This window comes from Oryzias melastigma, linkage group LG23 (genome assembly GCF_002922805.2).
Source record: "Oryzias melastigma strain HK-1 linkage group LG23, ASM292280v2, whole genome shotgun sequence".
Classification (NCBI taxonomy): Eukaryota; Metazoa; Chordata; class Actinopteri; order Beloniformes; family Adrianichthyidae; genus Oryzias; species Oryzias melastigma.
In genome coordinates this window covers 20,180,801-20,204,664 of record NC_050534.1, presented here as the reverse complement: position 1 = coordinate 20,204,664, position 23,864 = coordinate 20,180,801, and the positions used below count along the sequence as shown (strand labels likewise).

The window sequence follows — 23,864 nt, the reverse complement described above, 5'->3', positions numbered from 1 at the left end:
ATCTTCATGAGTCCACGTCAGTCGGATTCAGTCCTGAGCTCGACGGTTCCAGTGGGGATGTACAAGGTGCAGACAAGTCGCAAAAATTAGTGATAATTTGAATGTGTAGAAACAGCCTGAAGTATCTGAGAGGACCGGAGACGAAGGCGCCGATGGGCGATGGAAATGAGGGTGACGGGGAAAGGGGGGGAGGCGTCAGAGGACCAGGGAAGTAGGTGGTAGACGGCTCCTCCGGCACCTTCCGGGTGGTGTTTTCAGTCTCTGCGCGTTTGGCGGCCCCGATGAGTAATGGCCGCCGACGTGCACGTCTCTGTTGTCTCGTCCTCCATCCGTTTCATCATTACACGCCATCAATCTCGCCATCTCGGTCTGCCTGTCAGCTTCCCCTTCTCCCGCTCCGTCTCCCTCTTTTATTTCCTTTCGCAGCATTGTGTGCGAAATCCTCGGGGGTGTTTAACTCCTCTTCCTCATCCTCGCTCTGCTGAAGCACCGCTCTGTTTCTCACCTGAGCCCCAGTTTAATTTCAGCGCGCGAACGGCGCACGCGCACCAACACGGACTCTCCAGCGCGGATATGCATGCGCACACTCAAAGGACTCTCAAGAGTAATGGTGTTTAGTGTAATTTACCTCACTGCCATTGTAGCCTCTGCTTTCTCAGTAGGAATCATTATAGAGATTACATAATGGGGGTAATTTTTCTTCTGCCGTATACAGAGCTTTGACGGCGGTACAAAGTGTTTCGGAGGCAGGAAAAACCCTGTTAGCCGGAGCTGAGAAGTAAATTGGTCCGGTGTAGTCTGGCTAAATCAGCGCCTGTTAGCCTCTCTCACAACTCTTCAAATCCATGTCTATTACTCTTAACAAACCAGAATGGATCCCAAGTATTGATCTGTTGGTGAGGGGATTGCTCTCTTTGTTCACACACAATGGAAAGGCCGATGCTGAAATCCTGGGAGTGTGGAGGGAAAAGCGCGTGACGATCCGTGACCCCACGTCCCGCACCTGTACTTTCACAGAAAATAAATAAAAAAATCCAACAGAATCTGGCTTTGTGAAGGAAGTTGTCAGCTCAGAACGGGTCCTCGGGGATTCTCGTGTGGCTGTGAAATGTTTCGCTCCTGCTGTCGTCCAATGGGATTCGCGGCAGCTGCCACGGATCTGAGAGGCTGCGGAAAAGGCTGTTAAATTGTCACAAACACTTTGAGAAGATTTAAAATAAAAAGTCAGCTCAGATAAACTTCCAGACGCAGTTTGATTGATTATTTGATTTCTTGTCAAATCACATTTTTATCGAGTCAAGTTTGAAGTTTTATCCGTTCAGACTCCTTCAGTAACCATTATTTCAGAAATATTACCGTGCTGGCATTCTTCTAGATAATTTGGGGATATGATTGGACAGCAGTGACTGAAGCAGGCGGTGCAGGTGAGACTGATCCAGTTTGGGTGGCTAATTGTAGACTGTTGAAGGTTTGAAGTGAACCCTTTAACACTGGAGCTTTAACTCTTCAACCGTTTATGCAATTAAGAAAATTCCAACAGATTCTGAAGTGGAGAAAAGCCTCTTTGTATGCAAAAGAAATTAGTTATTTGTTTTGCTATTTTTTTTTCATTTTTTGCAAGTCATATCATCATCGGAATATAGGTCATTAACATTACAGCCCTATTTTCCTCCATGTTGGTTTTGGACTCCACCCACTGATTAGATCATCAATACTAGTGATCGGCACTTTGATTCTTTCAATTCAACTCCATGGAAAGAATCGGCTCTTCTGAATCTCAACTCTCAACTCTTTACAAATGATTTATTGTATCATAACTTTGTAAAAAATAAGGGTTTGTATGTTAAAAAATACTTTAATGTGTTGTGTACACGAGAAGACGGATTTTTTTTACAGTTATCCCATTGCAAACCATTCTTTTCTTAAATATTTTAATCAAATGTTGGCATGCTAACTTTTGTGGGTTAAGAAAATGGATGGAAGTTCAGGATGAGAACAATTGGATTGATCCTCCATGTACTCCACCCATAGCTGAGTCTCTGATTGGTTTAGGTGATACCAAAGACCTCGCCAAGTTTCTCATATTTGAACTTTTGCCACTCAAATCACACTGCGGGACCTCAAATGACATTTCTACCATAGACTTAGCATTGAAACTTGACGCTCCTGACACACAAATCGCTTATGGTGTGACCAAGCACTCAGAGTTCGCAAAAAATCAAAAATAAAATAAAGAATCTGCTCCCATTGTTTGAAAGTCGACTCTTTCGACTCCCTACCAGGCAGCGATTCTTAGAATCAATGTTTGAGTATGACCCATCACTAACCTATACGTCATGGGAGAAAGTTGAGTTCCTGATTGGTTGATGTGACGCAAATTCTTCACAAAAGTTCAGATATTAGAACCCTTGAAGTTTCGAGAATTGAAACGATAAAATGTGTCACATTAAAAGTTGCTGCCATTGACGCCGAAATCTATTTTGTTATGTACAAGATTTATATGTTTTAACATTCATGTTTTTATTTTCTACAAAGAAATTGTGAAATTGGGATTGTTGTTTTAGGCCTTCTTGACGCTAAAACTTATGACATATTCAGACATAAAGACGGGGACAGATGCTATTTATTAAGAAAGTATCAGAAAACATAAAAGTCTGAAAATCCTCTGCCTTCATTTGGAAAGAAAAAACAATACTCCAGAGCTTGTTTGAGGCAGAAATTGTTTTTCTGCTTCAGAGAACTTGAAGCCAATTACCGCTTTTTCAGATACGCGCCGGACAAAATGTCATCCTGTAGTTTGATCTGGTTGGTAGTTAAATTAAACCTGCTAAAATTGCTTATTACATTTGAGTCTTTTTTTTCACACTCAGTTTAAACTCAGAAAAGTCTTACGCCGTGCTTCTGGAGAGCAAGAATTCAATTTTCAGGTTTAAAAGGGGGGGCAACACAAAAGTAATTTAAGGATAATAACAAATTAATGTTACCATGGAGCACGGCAAAGTCATAATACCACTCCTGAAATGAGTAATAAATAATGTTTAATGCTGCCAGGTTGCGTTATGGGGGAGTAATTGACTCTCCTCTGTGGTGCTCGGAGGTCATTACCTCCCCAGTGATGATTCATGTGTTCTCTAATTGCTCCGACATCATCCATGTTGGATACCCGGCGTATCTTCTTAACGCTCGCGGCCTCCTCCGTCGGCTCAGCGGCAGATGAGCTTGCCGGTATTGTATTTACATTAAGTGTGGATAATCTGATCAGCGTCGATACGGCTGCACAGGTGTGTAACCTTGACTCCTGCGCCCACCGTTCACGGGCCTTTCATTAGAGCAGGATCCTGCTCATTAATGCGCACTCTTCTTCGTCTTCTTCCTCCTGCACGCCGCTCTCTTCACGTTTGACTTCCGTTCATCGCGGTCTGTTTGATTTACCCTCCTAAAGTAATGAGTTTGGAAAGCAGACAGAAATTCTGAAGTGTGTTTTTGGAGGAGCTCTGGGATAATTTGAAGTCCTGAGGCTCGGAGTGGAAGTACGCTGGCACACACAGTCGGGCGGACTGTGCCGATGCCGCCGCCTTGTGCCTCCTTCCACAGCAGCGGCTTTTGGGCCTCTTTTTACACGTTTCTCTTGGGAGACTAACTAAACCAGATCAGGGAAATCCAAACCTTTTATCTTCCATCATTGAGTAAATATAAGAGGTTCCAAGTGAATCATCAAACGTCCTCTGGACTTTCAGATTCGCAAGAATCTGCAATTTTTGGGTAGTTCATGTCATGCACTCCAAGTCGATGACATTTAAACACAAGTCACTCGTTTTCAAGCTCACGACTCTCCGCCCAGACCTTAAAATGAGCTGACACTTGCGTGTCACATCAGGCAGCTTTAAGTTAGCCTCAAAAGGAAATCAAACACAGTTAGTTTGCTAGCAAAAAGGAATCGAGCTTGTCAAGAACCGGGATACGACAAATAACTGAAAGATTTCTCAACAATTGGTCCATCTCCCATAACGACCTAAGTTACATCATTAAACCTCAAATGCTGTCTTGTTTAACCACGACCTGGTCAACTTTCATTGTAGTGAATCCAAAAAAAACCCCAGTCTCTTTCCAAGATTAAAGCGAAATCCAACCATCTGTGACGCTCAGATGTTACTACACAACGCAAGAATGTCAACACACTTTTAACTTTCTGCCTGTTCCCAATAATTCTAAACATGAAAGAAAGCTGAAGATTTCTTTGATCAAAACTAAAGACAAGAGTCGAGATCAAAGGCCGACGTAACGGTCTTTGAAGATTTCCAGGGACAACTATTAAGACGTCAGAAATGTGGGGGTGATCGTCCCGCAACGTGACTCCTGTGCTGTTTCTGATCACTTTTACTCACCTTGGCGCCTCGTTTCATGTTTGCATGTGGTGGGTGCTTCAGAAGGGAAATACAGCAGCTTCTCTCGGTGCTTGTACGGCAAATTTCTCTTCATTTTAGAAGACAGCAATTCCACTCGGTCTGTGGTAGTTAGAAATGCATTTAAAAACAATCTGAACAAGTAGATGTCATGGAATTGGTGTTGCATGAACGGCCACAGACTCCTTCCAAAATTAAAGCAAAGTACAAATCATGCAAAGGACTTTGGGATTCAGACTCTTGTCCAACTTAAGACAGTCACAGTGACTCAGGAGTTAATTTAGTTGAGGAATCGTTTAAACAAATTCCTTCATTTGAGAATCCAGAGATAAGCGTCGAATCTCCAAGTCTGGAGGGGGAATTTAGCTAAAGTCTTATCTCCAGTAAATCTAGGAAAGCAGAGAAGGTAGACTTTAAATGGAAGAGGGCTGGAATTAAGAATCAGGAGATGAAGCTCCAAAGTGCAGGAATTACAGTATTTAGATGTAATTAACAGTCGAAAACAGAGCTGTTCAACTTGTAAAAGCTGCTTATTCAGATCAGGTAGAAAAAGACAGACGGTATCCTCAGAATTAAGAGATAAAGACGAGTTCAGTAGATTAAAGCTAATAAAACTGAGCAGCGTTTATGCCGCGCTGCCAAATCCTGTTTTCCAAACAATAACAGCTGCGACGATGAAGTTCACAAATTGCACCGCAGTATTTCACGTCTCTCTTCTGCCAAAAAAAAAAAAAAAAAAAACCTGGCAGATATTCTCCAAACACATTTGGACGGTTGCTGATGCATGCAGGCAAACTGTCTCCAGCAACAAGTGAAAAGTTAAGACGGAAGGATGTCAGCAGTTGAGTTTTGGCCAAAACAAGAGGGTGAAAGCGCGGGTGAGCGCCGGGTCTCTGAGAGGCGGCGGGCGTCGCTTCAATAAACATTTACAGGGATGGAGAGCAGACACGGATCTCCTCCTTTAGTTCAAGAGGTTGTAGTTAAGCCGTGCGCGCTCAAACGTTTGCTTTCTGTCACAGTGTAATGCCCATCCGTCAAACTAAGTCTGGAACGAGGCAACCCTGAAATGCGGCGGCCTCAGTCGTAACTCTGCGTTTAATCCACGAATCAGAAAACAAAAGATGTTGGGACAAACAGCCGAGGTAAAGCGATTCCAGGGTTAGCTAAAGTAATGCTATTCCGCCTGTCTCCCTGTGTATCTGCCTCAGCTTATGAACTGGAGTGTATTTACCCTTTGTACACACCTCTGTGTATTTTCCCATTTAGCACGGCTCCCACTCATGCATTCTAATGGCCCAAGAGAGCCGGGGAGTCTTTACTGTCTTCTATTAGCGAGCAGCACAGATCAATGCGCTCCAGAACTGCAGCGCTAGTCTGTTAGCACGCTCCTATTCAGAGTCACTGAGCCGTGGCTAACGCTGCAGCCACGGTGTTTGCTAGCGCGCTCTCTGAAGCGAAGAGGAGCACGTGGATGCCGTTCCTGCAGATAGAAAGCTCAACTCTAAAGCCTCCAAAGAAGTGAAGAAACCGAGGACAAGAAAGGAGAAGCCGTACAAAGACGGCTTTGATCTGGCAGTCCGGCGGGGGGGTGTTAAAAGCCTGATTCACCCAATTTACAAAAAGAAAAACATATTCTCGCACTTGCTTCCCCCCCAAAGTCTGCTGCTCATCCTTAAGCTTTTGTGATATTTGTTTCTGAGATTGTAGCTGCCACAGCAGCAACGCTGATCAAAGGAGGGAGGACTGCAACCTGGAGAGGCAGTTTCCCTGATAATTCTAGAGCTTTTTCATTAGGATTTGTGGATCAGTGTCAGTCTGTCTGTCCTGTCAGCTAAACAGCTGTGCAGCTACAGAGGCATCCACGGAGTCCTTCTCGTAATCCACCAACGATTTGGGCTTTTGTTGCATTTTAAAGTTCATACCAACTGAACAGAAGCGAACTGTGGTCACATGACCTGCTAGTTTGTGTTTTTCAGCTTAATGTTTGTTGTGGCCTCAGTTGAAAATAATGTAATGAAACCCAAACTTTTAGCAAAATGGGAAACAAAATCTGTCAATCAAAATTTGATTCCAATTTTTTTTCTCAAATATTAAAACAGTTCATAACAATCGTACTAACTGTTTGTGTTGTAAAGTTGGATGACAAAGTCTTACATTTTTTAATGGATTAATATAAAAATTGAACCCAGAACATGAATGGAAGGTGTGTATCAAACGTCATGGAGGTTGTCTGGTAAACTTGCCTGACGTAGGTGCTTTTACTTTTGAACAATGGAAGTAAAGGTGTGTCTTGGAGTTTCCTTGAGGCTCATGGGGCCACCTTAAAAAATGGAACATACCAATCTCTGGGTTTGCACAAATTGGATTTGCGATAATAAATTTGCCTAATGGAAAAACGATAAATTTCGATAAAACTTGTAGTTATTGAAAAAAAGGAGTTGGTTTGTGAGGCGTATTGACATTGACGTAATCCACAAAACTGCGATGAAAACACCTCTTTCGGTTGACCAACAACCGGATACCACACAGCACCAAAGGTTCCACAGTATCGTCAAAAGTTGAATGTGTCATGTGGAATTGTTGGATCCATACCTGATCTCTAAAAAACACAATTTCCCAAAATCACTTCATCTGTAGCCAATCCCACAAAGCTTGCCGCTCCACGGCCTGAAAAAGATGCAGACGTCTCCTTTGATAGATGATGAGCGCTAGTGCTGTGACAGAAATTTGAATGTTTTAGCTGTAAATCAAAGTATTTTTCACATTTATGGTGTGAGTTGGTTTGTTTTTTTTCCCCGTATGATTTAATTGAAACCATGTAATTGCTAAATTATGTTTTTCCGACATTTCTAGTATTTTCATAGTTTTGCGCATTTGTGTAATGGAAACACAGCTTTTGTTGTGCATGTGGAAGACTAATAGGAGTAGGAGAGGCTTTCGTACTGTCTTTACGTTACACTAGTCCCTTGTAAGGTGCGAGTACTGGCCCAGTATGCTACCTACTTACCCTTACAGGTTAAGTGTTTGCTAGGACTTGTCACCCACACCTGTCCCGTAGGAAAAGATGCTAATGAACATTTTCAGTCTACAGGTTTACTGATTGGTCTATAAAACTTTATTTCCACTGCACAATCCGGTATGTTTAGTATTTCCCTTGTAAAATGGACCCATAAAACTGTTCCGACCCGTATTTCTTGAGGGTCTCCACCTGTTGTAGGTCCATAGAAAAATGGAACAGGACGGTTGGGGCGGAGCCACCCGTTGATTGGCAGAAAGTGATGACAATATTAAAAAAGCATCAGTATAGCGCTAAGCTAGCATTTCCGTTTTCCTCTTTACTGCGGTGTTCTTCTTAGCCGCCCACAAGCTTCTATCAAACAACATTAAATTCGTGTTGAACACAATATAGAGAAATTAAAGAAAGAAAAAGACGACCTCCATTGTTGTTGCTTTACTAGTTGTCACACTACAATGACATGCTAGCGGTCTACACCGAAAACAAACCGCTCCGTGGAAGCTAGGCTAAACTGAGTGGAAACGCTCTCGAGAATTGACTGGACCGTACTACTCCTTACCAGACCGGACCACTCAGTGGAAACGAAGCTTAAAATGTCATGTGGACCACCTGTACAGGTTTGCCCATTTTTTCCACCCAAAGACAGCCCATATCTGCCCTCAAGGGCAGCTTTGACTAGGGGGATTATTCAGTATGACACCCCAAGTGAGTCAATTCGCCGTCACGTCAACAGAATACTCAGAGTGAGTGTATTTATGTCACTCTCGTACCTTTCTTGGTGCATTTACAAAGCAAGTTACGTGATAGAAGCTTTATGGATCATGAAGTGGGGACGTGGTTATGGGAAGCTGTAGGTAAAACCTTTTAAAGCATTAAGATGTAAATCTGTGGCATTCGCCAAGTAAACAGAAGCATCAAATGGACGTGTTATGGTTTCCAGTAATTATCCTTTTACAAGTTCAGCTGAGTATTGACAGAGAGTGCATTATGTTCCGTTTCCTCACTCATAAGCAAAGAGGTGTTTTTTTTTCTTCCTTGATTAGACTCATTAGTCCTTTTAATTGCATCTTTATTTTCCAAGTTTTGAACCCTTAAGTCTTAATTGCTTTCTCCGGCAAGAGGAAGGTAAAACCCAAAACAAATTTGCACGTCAGCGTTTAAAAGCTGAGACGGCTCCTGTCGGGTCCTCGGAGACACGGATCAATCAGACCTTTGTGTTGATTTGATGGTGTTTGCAGCGGGGAGCCCGCAGAGACACAGAGCAGCATGTGCACACACTCATGTGAATAATTAGGCCATCCCTCTCCCCTTTCTTCCCTCCTTTAGCATATGTCAGCATATGGCCCCCTCCACAGAGAGCCTGTTGAACAGCCTGATCAAGGTTTAATTTTGCCCCGGAGATGCTGACCGGGGATGGAGGGCAGAGAGGAGAGGAAATCTGAAATTCCTTCCCAGCAGCTGTCAGCCTGAACCCTCTCCTCCTGTTGACCGGCCTGATGCTCTTGCCTGGGTTGTTACTGTCAGACGTACGCCGCACGTTCACGCATAGAACCAAAGAGCACGCCACATTGAGCCATCTGTTCCGCCGTTAATTGGTATGCATGACAATGTTTTCCCAACCCATAAAACCTAATGAAAACGAACACCCCACCCACCCTAATATCCCTTAATGCCACCGCCCGCTCACTGCCCCTCTCCCCTGCAGCCCGGCCCCTCCACTTGTACAGCATTATCGTAGACAGAATGACTCCGGTGGGCATTGGCGGCCCTTTACAAGAGGAATCTGAAAACAGGTGTCCCGCTGCTCTCCGTGGAAACCTTTCAGCCGGATGAGATCCAGGGTTCATCCAACCTTCAGGAAACTCTGCAGTATCTGAGAGATTTTATTGAGCAAAGTGACGGGAAATGACCAGCTTCAAGTTCATGGAGGAGAACGGAAACGGGGAGAAGTTCTCCAACTAAAACCTCTGCAAGGCACACAAGCTCTGATTTAATCTTTGCTTTGGTATGTTTGAAACTCCACACCTGAGCCGCACACCTGCTTGAAATGAAGAGAAAATCCCTCCTTTGAGGATAATCAGGTTGACCTGGAGGTTTTTGTTTCTGTAAATTTATGAGCGGAAGCATCTGACCTCAGGAAGTTGGGAATTAATCTGTGTCGATAGTCAACTGGACAAAAATGTTGATCTTCAAGTCGGGTTCAAATGAGTTCCAAAAAGAAAACCTTACCGCCATCAGGTAACTGAGATGTTAGTTCAAGATTGATGACTTTTGTTACCTCCTAACCATCTTTAATCCAAAGCTGTAGTCACAACTGCCCTCACAAGAGATACGGACTGTCTGCAGGCGACAAATGGGCAAACCGATACGTGTCACACATGTTTACAAGACACAAGAGTTAGAGGGTGAAGTTGGTAAGATGCAGGTGTGTCGTTTGGATTTTTCATTTTACTGGCACCAAATGTCGATCCTGTCAAAGCAACATTTGTGTGGTTAGTAGGGGACCAGTACTTGTACCTCACCAACAACTAGAGTGTGGCATAAGGGCAACCTAGAACAGTATCACCCATATGTCACAGGTTAATGAAACTTCTATTAGCTTTATGAAAACTTCAGAATACACACCTACCAATACTTCACTATACTCTTACCAATACTTCACAATACACTGACCAATACTTCACGATACACCTACCAATACTTCACAATACTCTTACCAATGCTTCACAATAGACTAATACTTCATGATACACTTACCAATATTTTACCGAACACTTACCAGTACTTCAAAATACACTTACCAATACTTCACGATACACTTACAATACTTCACAATACTATTACCAATACTTCATGAAACACTTACCAATACTTCACAATACACCTACCAATATGTCCCAATATCAACCGTTTGAGAAATCAGTAATTGTGGTTCCATGACATCAAGTCTTTCATTTATCGGAATAGAGCTGTGAAGGAATAAGCCTGGTGCAAGATTCACCAGATTACCAAGACTCTTCCAACTGTAGGTGGCAAACATGTGCTAGTAAACAAACCGTTGCAAAAAAAAAAAAAAAATGAAGAAGCCCCTCCCTGGTTGTCCAGTGTGAACACCATGGGTGTCCAGAAACTGTAGCTTAAGACACATCTCAAGATTTTTTTTTAAATGCTACCGCTCCTCTACAACCCTCAGCAAGCCCAGGACAACCCGAAAACCCGTTTTACCTGTACGGGAAAAACCTTGTTCATGTGTAAACCTTTAGACTTAACATTCTTCTTTCCTAACCAGCTTTGATATCTGCGGTTTTTTTTTTTTGGCTATATAAGAACCAACGGAAAACTCTTAAGTGAGTACAAATTAGTAACGATCTGTGAACACTTTATGACTTAGAAGCAAAGGAACGCTCTGCAGACGAGAAGCAGGAGTTGTGTTGTTTGTAGAAAGTGCCTGTGGTCAAACACGCTCGTTTTGAACCCTGAAATGATCTACGAGGCGAATTACAAAGCAAACGAGAGCTAACAGATGTGTCTTCACAGAGGGAAGGAACTCCTCTGCAGCATCGGGCCCGTTTCCCCTCGCGCCACACAAACACTCGCAGACGCATTGGCCTGTCATGCAGCCCAATAAAAAGGTTTCCTCTGGCTGGGCGTCTTCACCGCGTTCAGCCTCACCTCTCTTAGCTTTTGCTCCGAGCGTCCTCTCCACAAACACCCATCACAGCGGCCGAGAACAGCAATAACGGCTGATTAAATTGTCCTTTTTCCACCGAAAGTGTTTTTTTGTTTTTTGCGTTTGTTGCAGCGGTTTCTCACAGTTGGAGTCGCTGGAGCTGAAACTGGTTCGACAAATGCATTTGTGTGGTTGAACCTGGCAGGATGTCGTGCTCCGTCACCTTTGTCGCACCTGTTTTCGGTGTCTTCCCCGCGGTTTTCCGCTCACTTGCCCGTTTTAGAAGTGACACGACCACTGTGCATGCTCCCAGCGGGGGGCTATTGTTCACACGGAGGAGGAATCGACGGTGAAACACCGAGCATGTGCAAAGGTAACTCGTCCCCGCCCCCTGACGGATCTTTTTTTCCCTAGCTGGATCGGTGTTGCTGGCCTGTTTTGTGAAGTAGCATTAGTCAAATGGGTCATCATCCCCGTCGGCGAGTCAGATGATGACTTTTGGCAGAATGCAGCCGCAGCGCCATGCCAAACAATCAGAGCCGTTGCCATTTCATCACCGGGACGCGCAGGCATGCATCGCAAACAAGCTGTTTCTCATTAAAAGCACAAACACCAGAGATTGATTGAGAGGAGGCAATGGGGGGGGTGCAGGGGGGCGGAGCTGGAGGCCTCATCCAGCTGTAGATAAGTCAAAGAAAGGCGAACATCATAAGTCAGACAAAGACTCACAGAGCTGTCATCCAAAGAACCCGCTTTCCAACACCCAATGCCCCGAGCTCTCCTCACCCCGCGGCCTGTCGGCACTGCTGTTCCCATAGCAACAAGATAAGGGGAGGAGGTGAAGTGGGGTAAAGACGAGAGAAAGTGTGCTAAAGATTAGGGGGGGAATTTTTGCTGCTGCCGCCTGGATTTGACCAATCTGGTGTTGAGGCTTAAAGACGCTGTAATTCCTTTCCCTTCCTTGGCCTGTATCGAGAAACACACGCGGAGACTCCAGTCATGCTGATGTGAGCTGGAAAGCATCACGGAGGCAGGATCACTCCAGGAACTGCACACTTTAGAACACGTAGAAACACCAGCAGTTATGGAATTTACTCATCAGCAATCATACATTAAACTTTGCTTTAGTCCAGCTTTTTTTACATTTTCAGTCTGTATTTTTTGGATTTATCAAAATATATTATTTTTTTCTATCAAATTGTTCAACAAAAACAACCCTATTTATGATGAACAACCTTATTTAAAAGGGTAACACAAGAGGACATTGAAAAATGCAACCAAAAAAATGGGGGGGTGTTTAAGGTGAGGCGGGATTAGCGGGAGAGGTGTGGTTTGGATCTGTGATTGACAGTGCGGTTAGCTTCAGGTAACGTAGTCATGCTGCGTCTTCAATACGGAGAGTGGTACCTTCTCCCACGCCAGAGTGGTGAATGCTGCTAGCATCATAAGCTAATGAAGGCTAACGTATTAAGCACACATTCCCGAGTGAACCGTTCATTCCAAATCCTTCACCTGGACAAGTTCTCTGGATTCACTCCCAATTGCACTTCAAAGTCCACTGAAAAGTTGCGGAAGCCAGTAGACTTCTGACAACTGAAGGCAAAGCACCTGCGAGCCATGCTAAAGCTAACACGCTAACGACTGACTGCTACAGAATCAAAGTTGGGTGGGGCTTTTATATTGGAACTGTAGAGCATGACGTGGAACTTCTGGAGCTCACACCAGTTAACCAATCACAAAATTCAACTGTAGTTCCAACCTGTAGGGGGCAGCACACAGACAGTTTTTGACTATAATTTCAAGTTTATTTTAAATAGTCAAAAATGTGGCAAAAGGCAGAACTTTAAAATCCAAAACAAGTTGATTGAGTGTTTGGTTACCCTTTAAACATCAGATTACAGAGCTAGAGTTTCTAGATCAGGGGTCCCCAAACTGTTGTCTACTCTGAAGTGGGATAGGCTAACAGAGGAGGTGTAACAATGGCAGGGTGTGTCTAAACTTAAGCATTTCTGCTTTTCCAGAAAGCCACATGTAACCAATTATTGATAACCTTTTCTGAGATCTTCAGAAAAAAGTCAGAAAATGAAAAAAATAATCTTTTTTATTGAATAGTCTAAGGAAAAAGTAAAATTATTTTTTCTTCTGCTGCAGCTAGTCACATATATATATATATATATATATATAATATCGCCCATTATAATTGAACAGTTTTTAGTAAACGTTTGAGTTAAAAAGATTGCTACATCAGAATTTTCCTCAAAACTCTATGCAGATGATGGGATGACATCATATAGGAGTGTCCAGGTCAGCCAACTTTTTTCTGCCAACAATTTTGTCATTTTGGCCTTTTTTCCATCATAACTCACTATTACGGCGGCATGTCTAAAGTCCCGCCCCCTGGAGCTAGATGCGGCTGTCCTTCAAATTCCTATTGTTTTTCTGTCAATTTTTTTGTACATTTTTATTTAAACAGTTAATTTGGACTTTTTGTTATTACAAAGGTTTTTTGCATGAAGTTTGTGTTGTATAGAAATAAGAGAGTATCATCAGCAAAGAGAAGTACCCGCTTTTTCCCTTCAGAATCTCCTGTGATTATCGTGTTAATGGTTGAAAAGTTAAAGATTTTTGTGTTTTATTGACTCTCCAGGTGTTAAAGGGTTAAATAAATGTAAAAACAGATTAATTTTTTGGTTTGTTTTGACAGAATATTTTTTAAAATGTTTTGTCTGCAAGTTTCCACCAAAATGATCCATTTTTAGGACCGGTTGAGTCCATCTGGCTGCTTTCCTCCGCTGATTCCCGAGCAACAGAAGACTGTATCCGGGCAGCGAGCTGGGATTCTTCCCGTCCCGTTCCCATTCTGTGAGCCAGTTTGCTGCTCCAGAAGTTTTTCTCTTCTGTCATCAGAGGGTTTGCCAAGAAGCTGCCGTGGATTGAGGGGATGCTGGTTGCTTAGTCAGCCTCGTCTTTGTCTCTTCTTTGTCTCTTTCACCTGAAAAGAGCAGAAATGAAATGAAATTATGGACTCCAAAATAGCTCTGGTGTTTAAGCTCCTTTTGGGTCTCAGACTTTCCATTTATAAGCGTCATGTTAAAGGTAAACTCATGATATGTGGAGTTGATGGCGGGTAAGATTCTATTTTAGCGCTCCTATTTGGAGTGGATCTCCACACATGTTCTTGTTTTTCTAGCTCTTGGCAGTAAATCTGCAGCATAATGTTCAGGTAAAGTTTATTTTAATGGTAAATAATCCTCAGAGTGGAAGGAATGACGTGAATTACCAGCGACAGATTCATCCATGACTGCAGCTCCACAAATCCACATTAAAAAACGATTTCTGTGTTTCTTTGGGGTTCCCTGCTGCATTGCATTTGCAGGTTATTTATTTATGAGGCGTCTATGTTATTGAATATATATGTGACTGAAACCACAGTTCCATTCACTTCCTGCTGTTTCTGATGGTGTTTGCGCCTCATTTTCAGACACCATGTCAAATGTTTGGTGTTGATTTTTAACTCTAAATAACAATTTATGCTTATTCGGTTTATTCTCGATGCACCTGTAGCATCTAGACTTAGTTTATTATGCAAATGTTTACAGTGAAGTAATTCTTTTTTGTGTTTGTCGGCTGTAGCATTAACCGATACGTTTCAGATGAAACAGAAAAGTCTGAACGATCAAAAACATCTATAATTTGCTTTTGAGAAAAAAACAAAAACTGTTTACATTTAATTAACTTAAATCTATAATTAATATTATTATTTTTATTTTTATTTTTTTTCCACTATTTTACCATTTTGGACCCATAAACTCAAACATTTAAATATTAAGATGCAGAATCTAATTAAAACACAGTTAAACATAAACATACTGTGGAATAAAATCTGACTTTTTTTTTTTTGGAGGGTCAAGAGAAAATTGCTCCTTTCTGCCCCTAGTGGTCTTTTACTGAACTGCAATATTCATCACTTCCTGTTTTTTGTCAAATTTGGAATGTAGGATGGAAGCTTGATGTTCAACAAGTCAATCGTGAAGCTGGACTAAAAAGAAATGTTTCAATGAAGTAAAAGATAAAAACAAAAAACAAAAAGAAAAAGCTTAGATCTTTGTCAAGTATATTGTGTATAATTTATGCTAGATGCTAATGTCATAGTTATTATTCGGTTAGCCTAACGCTACTACAAAACTAGAATGTAAGGATGGATCCTAAATTTAAAAATTAGCATCATTTGTTGCCCGATGTGTTACTAAAAAAAGTTTTCTTCCCCTAGTGGAGCTATTGTGCAAGTGCAGCTGGACACGAGGCAACATTTTTAAGCTTTATTAAAAAATCTTTCTTTTTTTTTTTTAGGGCCGGGAAACGATTAAAAAAATGTAACTAAATAATCTCAAACTTGGGAAAGTTAATCATGATCAACTGCGATTAATTTTTTATTTTTAGTTACGGTATTTGCCAACCACTTATTATCTGCAAAAATTCACAATATGAAATCACATACAAAACTGTACATTTAGAATGTTTATTTTTCATTATTGATGTTAGTCGATTTAAAAAAAAAAAATAATCGAAATTAACCCGATTATTGTGAGGCAAAACAAACGACTTCTTCTTTGCGAGATGTAATTAACGTTGATAAATATTAACACTTTAACATTCACAGCCCTGGTTTTTTTTAAATCAAAGTAATTTAAATTATATATGTAGTGTTAATTTCAACTCTCACGGTGTTGTTAAGTAGGCAAACAGTGTAACAACATTTTTTGGTAATTTTAATGAATATTTTTTCAACATTATTGTTGCCTTTTTTATTTCTTAAAACTATTTAATGATGTGTATAATTTGTAAAAATCTGTTTAGTTCTGTTAAAATCTCCTGCACAGACGGTGAATACAGATCTAACAAGGCAGCTCTAATTCTTAGAAGACAGTTTTTTTATTGACGAACGAACATATGTGACACAAACGGGCAGAATGAAGTGTTTCTGTGTGTGTGCACGTGTGTGTGTGCACGTCTCTCCTCTCATTAGCGGCTGGCGGCGTACAGTAGCTCGTTAGCGCAGAGATAGCTGAGCGTCGGGGCACCGGTGCAGCTTCATTAAGCAACTGTGACATTTATCTGATCGTTTCCCTGCAACGCATTTACCGTCACGTCTCCATGACAACCGGAAACTCATGCATACATACACACACGTATGAAGGCAATCAAGCAGCTTCACTTAGACCCGGGCCTTTCAGCCGGTCACGGATATGCAGAGACACCGGCTGCATCAAAGCTGCGGTGAAAGCATGTTGGTAATGAATGTATGAACGCGGCGTGCCGGAGCTGTGGGTGGAACGCCGTTTACTGGGGAGTTCAGGTGAATCACGGGCCGGATCGCATCCCTGGTTTCTGTTCGTCACTTCACCTCGCTGAAAGTCGGCTAATGCAGCCTCGTTTAGCTCCGACCGCTAATCTGCTCGCAGCGCCGCCGACTCCATCGGTTTCAGGCCGGGATCGCAGGCAGGAAAACAACAGGCCTCCTGCGTTGTGTGTTCAGCAGAGAAGTCGTTAATCTCGTTTATGGTTTGGTTTCGGTGGTAGACGACATTCAGGCCTGTGAAATGAAGTTAGCGTGTGCGTAGATGTGTGATAACCCTTTCAGGGCGCCGCTCGTGCGTTCGGTCGGGGTTAAGGGTTTGATCGGAGGAGCCGTGGGCTTCTGCTGCTTGTAATTCATTCTCTTTTACCGTCGATCTGATCCACCAGCCAACCGAGCGCAAACGTTTTAACCATTGAATGTACACAACAACCGGACCAAGTGACCCCCCTGAACTAGCCAATCAGATGCCTCGATCAAAAGTGGGTGCCGCCTGCTCGCCATGAGGTTGGCAGATTTCATTGAGGGGTGTTGTTTTGCAACAAGCTCCACCCTGATCCGTGGGAGGGGTTGCCATAGGAACGGTGCCAACTCTGACCAATGACTGTCATTCATCTAGTCCAGTTCTTAAATAGTCAATAGAGTTTAAATAAAAATAAAATGTAAATGAATGTTTTCAATAACTAATATATTTGAAATGTGCAGTAATTATGTTATATAAAACGATGCATCATCGGCATACAGTGAAATCCTTCGATATGCAATAGTAAAAATAGTAATAAAAATAGTTAAAAATTTAGAAAATTTAAAACAATTTCCTTTAAATAACTGAAAAACAACTTATTAATGAGGTTAGAAACTGTAGAGAAGATTATCAGAAAAAGTTCATTTTTGAGACACGTTTTCATGAACTAAACATGTTTTGCTATTTTTCTTGCAATACCAAAAAAATTAAATTATTTTTTTCTTAAGCCTAAATTTTTACAGTGTACATGGCTTCAAGTAAAATCCGTCCCTCTGTTGGATCTCAAACTTTTACACTCTGGAACCAAATTTTTATTCAAAGTCTACCAATCTATCCACGTTCTCACGCTTATCCAGAACCGGGTCGCGGGCGGACTTGTGCTGCTTTATAAAGGCTACTACATGAATTCTTACCAGAAGAGGAAGCGGACAGAATAAAACTGCATCTCTACAGTGTGTTAGTTTAGTGTCTGATGTTATCGTCTTTCTGAAGGTTTGTTTTGCTGTTTGGAAGCAGATGTCTGTGTATTCTGCTGACCTTGGTCGCTCCTCTCCCTGGGGGGGGACTGATGTTTCCTACTCTGTTTGTCAACAAGATTAGTGTCCGCATGAGACGGTTACACACCTCGCTGACATCCCTTTGGCCAGACGCAGCGAGCGTTGTGTCTGGAGGAGTAGGAGGAGCTCCTCTCGCCTGAAGCAGGCGGGTGGAGCTCGTGTGAAAGGTGGCGGGACACACGCTGAGGTCTGCGCTGTGCTTACAAGTCCGGGTTCGTCTGCATCGAATCTCCTCTGCGTCTCGTCCCGGATGTTAAACATTAGGAGCTTTCGGAGTCCTGCTGTGAACCAGGACAGAAAGGAAGGAGCTGCTGCCGGTTTGCTCTGTATCTGAGGCGGGTTGTTGGGATCTAGTAGGGGCAAGAATACGATACAATACATATACGATACATAATATATCTGTTCCAGAATATTTAGGGGTTAAGGTGGAAGACAAAAGTAGGACACTGAAGGACACTCGGATATACTTGAAACATATCAACAAATTTAAATCGATACAAGTCTCGCCAAATGAAATATCGCGATATATCACCAAATCGATCTTCCCCTACACCTCTAGTATCTACTATAAATCCTTTTTACATTTTCTCAGTTTTACATTTCTGCAGTTTTCCCAGTGGATAAATCCTCGAGGGAATCGTATTCATACACAGTGTTTGGACGGTTTTCCATCAAGAACCTGCAAATGTCATCAATATTTAAAGAGCCAAAGCGGCCTGTGTCCAGTCGAGCTGACCTGTGACCTGCTGCTCACAATAAGAAAATTCAGGACGTGGTCTTTTGAGCTCCACGTCTGCCTCAAACTTACAGTTGGTTATTCATAAAAAGTGAATTGACAGCTGAGATGGTCTGAAGGCGTCACAGAAAGATTGAGGAAAATATTAAGTTATGAATAAGTACAACTATTTAGACTGGTTGGTCCAGATTCTTCAAAGTTTTTTTAATTTCTATTGACTTATTACTGACCTAATAATGTGTGACTGGAGAGGATCTATCCTCATCGTAGCTCATAGTTGATAGAACTTGTCAGTTTTCTGGGCCAACAGGTTCATCTGATCCAAAACTGGGTCAAGTTTAGAACAAACGCTTTGGAATCTTTATTAAACCCTTAAGAATTATGATATGTTCACACCTTTTAGCGTATGTGTTCACACCGACACATTCTCACTCCCAAATTAGCAACCCTTGCAATGGGATACCAGACGCGGTTACGGATGCAGACACAGTACTGGATTAGGGTTAGGAATAGGATTCAGGACTGGTACCGATACTTGTACCAGTCTGCATCCCAAAGGGAACCCCCAATTAGCATCTGTGGCGCGGTACCAAGTGGCCCTTGGATCGGTACCAATACCAGTTTCAGCCCGGCGCCTGGGGACCCCTGGTTTAATGGGAACAGCCAGCATCCAAAAAACTATGCCCGATACTATCACCTGATACTCGCCCTTCCAACCTACAGCTGGAAGAGGTTTGGTGTGAAATGCAAAGCGGTGCACATTGGCGAATGTCACTCCAGGCTTTTTCTTTAATTTCTCCTTTGTTATCAATTTTCAAACGGTTAAGGACTCAGAGTTTTAAAAAAAAAACAGTAAAACAAATCCTAGACCCTGATTGGTCAAAGTTCAACTGGTTTGACTCTTGTTTAATTGTCAAGCGTTTTGTATGGAAAACCCCAAAAATAGTCTAAAAAATGTGTGTAGCTATGCGGGAACACAAGAACTTTGAATAATGAAGGCAAAAACATACATTTATGTGCATTTATGTACCCTTCACAGGTTCCCAACCCTCGGGGCGCGGTAACAGACACGGAAGGGTTAGGGTACCAGTACTGGTCATGTTCACTCGCTGTGTGTTTTGTGCCTTAATTCCCAAAAAACAGTCGTAAAATTTTGTGTAGACTTTTCATTAAAAGGGGTCGCTTGAATGCATTTTGCTGAGAGTGGTGTTACAGTAGCTTTAGACATAGTGGTGTAGTGGTAGTCCTGGTTCAAATCCCGCCCGTTATAAACTGTATGTGCATTGTGGGTTTTCTTTGGCTTCTTATCTCCGTCCAGAGACATGTTCTATAGGTTGATTGATGTCTGTAAACCCTTTGACGAACCTTCACCTGATAGTCTCCAGCATCCAGTGACCCTGAACAGGACTAATCGGGTTCAGAAACTTGAAGGTGGTCCACACGTCTGAAGTCTATGGCCTCCTTTAATGGATGGTTTTCAGAGGGAATGTGTTTATTTGAGCTAAACGCGGCGTTAGTTTGGTTGAACGAGGCAGCTGTAGGAATAAAAGCCTGAAACAGCTGATTCAGACCCTTTTTTTCCACAGCGCAGCCGTGCACGTACACACTCTGAGCGCGGATCAGTCCCGGCCCTGTGCTGCAGGGACGCCAGAGTGATGGAAGCGGCGCTCGAGCCATTAAAGCAAACAATTGGCTCAAATAGAGAAGGGAGTGATGGAGGGAAAAAAAGAGGAAACGAGGGAGGGAGATGGAGTGGATCCACTCTACGACTTAATCTTAACCTGAGGGCACTCACCTGGCGAGCGGGCCCGCCTGCACAAATATGTACATGCTAAAGCTCAGTCCGCATCCATTAAACGCCTCGTCATTCCTCTGCAGTCCGATCGGGAGAGACGGAGTCGACACTGGCGGCTCTGTGAGGCCTCCACCGTGAAGCTGTTCATTGTGTTGGCGGCGGAGTGTGTCAGCGTCCCGGCCGAGGGAGGCGTTCCTGACTCCGGCCATTGTGCCGCGTCCACAAACAGCCAACAAAGAGGGACTGTTTTTGTGTCGTTCACGCAAACATCAGCTGTAAATTCTCCATGTCTGAACATCAGTCGGCGACAGACCTTCTCCGCCCTCACCTCCCGTCCTGTGGCGCCCGCCGCGGTTAACGGACAGCTTTGCGGGGAGCGGCGCGTGGCCTTGTTGACTCCTCCGTTTCTGGCGTTTTGTCAGACATGTCCTTTCGGTCTTTTAAGGAACTTTCCACCGAGCGCCTCGGCTCTTTCTGCAAACGATGGATGGCCCGCGTTCAAAGGTCGGCATGCTGGTTTCTTTATGACAACACACAAACGTCCTTCAATGTTCCTCCTCTTGTAGATTTAACTGTCAGGTAGTGCTTTGTGATATGACAAGACATATCATTTGTCTGATAGAAAAGTGTCTATCGTGCCATTTCTCTTCAATTGTTTTTATTTGTTTATTTTTATCGCTGAACTTTTGTGTAAAAATGTGTTTCCCCACTAAGAAACTTGAAATTGTTGTGGACTTGAAAAAAAAATTCTAATTTGTGGCAATTCAGTTACATGTTACTTGAAAAAATTAAGTCAGAGAAAACTAAATAATGACATTTTTGTCAATTTTTTAAAAACAACTGAAATTATACTTTATTCCGTTATATCGCGATATATATCGTTACTGTGATATAAAATAAATAATATCATGATATATATCAGTATTGTTATATTTAATAAATATTGTGATCTATAATGTTGTTGTGACATAAAATAAATAATACTGTAATATATATTGTTATTGTGATATAAAATGAATAATACCAATATATATATATATATATATATATATATATGTATATATATATATATTGTTATTGTGATGTAACATAAACATATTATGATATAAAATAGATAATATTGTAATATATATTGTTATTGTGATATAAAATAAATAATATTGCGATATATATCGTTATTGTGATATAAATAATGTACTGATACATATCGTTATTGTGACATAAAATAAATAATATCATGATATGTATCATTATTGCGATATAAAATAAATAATATTGCGATACATATCGTTATTGTGATGAAACATAAATATGTTATTGTGATATTAAATAATGTTCTAGTTTATATATCGTTATTTTGATATAAAATAAATAATATCACAATATGTATCGTTATTGTAATATAGAATGAATAAAATGCTGATATATCATATTGTGATATAAAATAAAAAAATATCACGATATATATCGTTATTGTGATATTAAATAAATATCATATATTTTTAGTGTGATATAAAATAAATAATATCATGATATACATTTTTTTCCGTATCGCCCAGCACTGCTGATCGTGTTCTTTCGGTTGCCGTGAATAACAATAAACGGACCGCTGGCCGCGATGGAGATGCCTTCACCTTTGAACCTTGTGCTTCAATCCGGACCCCTCGCCAAAAGACTTTGTACTTGTTTCTCAGTCAGAGTTGAGTGGGAGGTTTGTGTTTGCAGAGCTCCTTCACAGACTGTACTGGTATTCCACCGTTGAGTAAGCGACACCCTAAAAAAACCACGGTGCTGCCTCTCCCACCATCTAAGAATCCACATTTAGCGCTGCAGAGAAACGTCTGTTTTCTGATGTGTCAGGTCGGTTTCAGAGAAAGATTGCTGGCTTTGGGGATATCGGAGTGTAAAACCAGAATTGAAATATGTCTGGCCCAGCAGGAACAAGCCGCTCAAGCACTCGGAGAATTTTATTAGTGTGGCTGTTACAGAACTCCTCTGGCTGAGGGGCTGGAGGCAGCTTTGAAGGAATATGAGGGCTAGATTGGTTCGGTGACATACTGTCCATGTTTCTGTGGTTCAGCGTCTTCCTGACTCTTTTGGAAGGACCGATTGTCTGATGGTTGACGTGCATTTTGCCTTCTGTTTCTCCAACAGTAACGGCACAGCCGGAAAGATGAACGGGGCGCTGGAGCATTCGGACCAGCCGGATCCAGACGCCATCAAGATGTTCGTAGGACAGATCCCGCGCTCCTGGTCGGAGAAGGAGCTGAAGGAGCTTTTTGAGCCGTACGGAGCCGTCTACCAGATCAACATCCTCCGAGACCGCAGCCAGAACCCTCCACAGAGCAAAGGTACGTCCCACGTCCTTTCTTCAACAATTAGACAAGACTGGCTATGCCAGACTGGCACAGTCAGTTGGGGGAAACTGCTTGATCCACAGCTATTTCCCCCTTTTTTTCTGCCTTTGATGAATTCGTCAAGAGTGACTGCAAACAAAAGAGACAGCAGCAGCGATTGGGCAGACAATAGCGTTGCCATATTAACAGGCATCAGCCGGAGTGGGTGCTGATGACACTCCTGATGAGACATGGAGTGTGGGAGGAAAGTAAAGAGAGAGAAAAAAGGGGAGGACAGGAGCGGAGACGTGGTACTTCCATCCCACTGGAAAGCACATTTTTGAAATTGCAAAGAGTCTCTTGAAACAAAGAATAAATCAGCAGGAATGAAGTGCACCAAGACATTAAACACTCCTGAATTACATCAAGGAGTTATTGTTTTGGGGCAGGATCCTCTTAATAATGTTTGTGAACGCTTGATGGTGTTTTAATGATGCCATAAATGTCACACAATCCACGAGTTCAAGCAATAAACTAAATATAAAGGAGAGTTGCATGAGAAGAACCCTATTGAGCCTTGAAAATTGCTGAAATCCAAGAGTGTGTGGACATATTTGTGTGGAAAAAAACAGAAAAAGTAAAATTCCTGATTTATAAAAATCATCACTGATGATCTACATACAAAACAGCATCTCAGACTTTACAGGCCTCAGTTACAACAGTGAGATTGCATAAGCCTAAACAAAGTGACAAGCTCATCAGTCAGTTTTTTTAATACCCTCGTAGTTCCTTGAACTACCGTAACTCTTTAACTGTTTACGCAATAAACCTAACTAGGGGTGTGTATTGACAAGAATCTAGCAATACTATACGTATCGCGATACAAGTGATACGATACGTATCACGATATATCCAAAGATAGGACCAGAGACAATATTTTCCTTTTTTTTTTTTTTCAAATTCTGACCTGGAAAAACATTTTCTGAAGATTAAAACACCTTTCATATATACAGTATAATTGTAGCTCTGCAGGGTACATATGATGAGATACGTATCACCATATATCTAGTGAGTACCAGAGACAATATTTTCCTTTTTTTTTAAATTGTGAATATCTGAACATTAAAACAAATTTCACATTAATAATTGTTGCTCTGCGGGGTGCGCGTACAGTGCCTGACAGCGCGTTGCACATCTAGTCTAACTGGTTCTATCATGAGCCACGAAGTATCTAAATTCATGTTTTTCTA

At 42.0% G+C, this 23,864-nt stretch overlaps 1 protein-coding gene across 17 annotated transcripts in view; it reads left to right on the top strand.

The window, feature by feature from the left end:
- Positions 1–23,864, top strand: part of celf2 (cugbp, Elav-like family member 2) — a 253,216-nt gene that overhangs the window by 126,236 nt on the left and 103,116 nt on the right. For 16 of the 17 annotated variants that reach the window (XM_024292722.2, XM_024292776.2, XM_024292732.2 and 13 more), the window contains one exon: positions 22,433–22,629. In XM_024292722.2, coding sequence (XP_024148490.1) covers positions 22,433–22,629 — 197 coding nt within the window. Of the gene's footprint in view, positions 1–20,521; positions 20,783–22,432; positions 22,630–23,864 lie in introns of those variants that run through there. The other variant, XM_036210254.1, reaches the window with a different exon arrangement.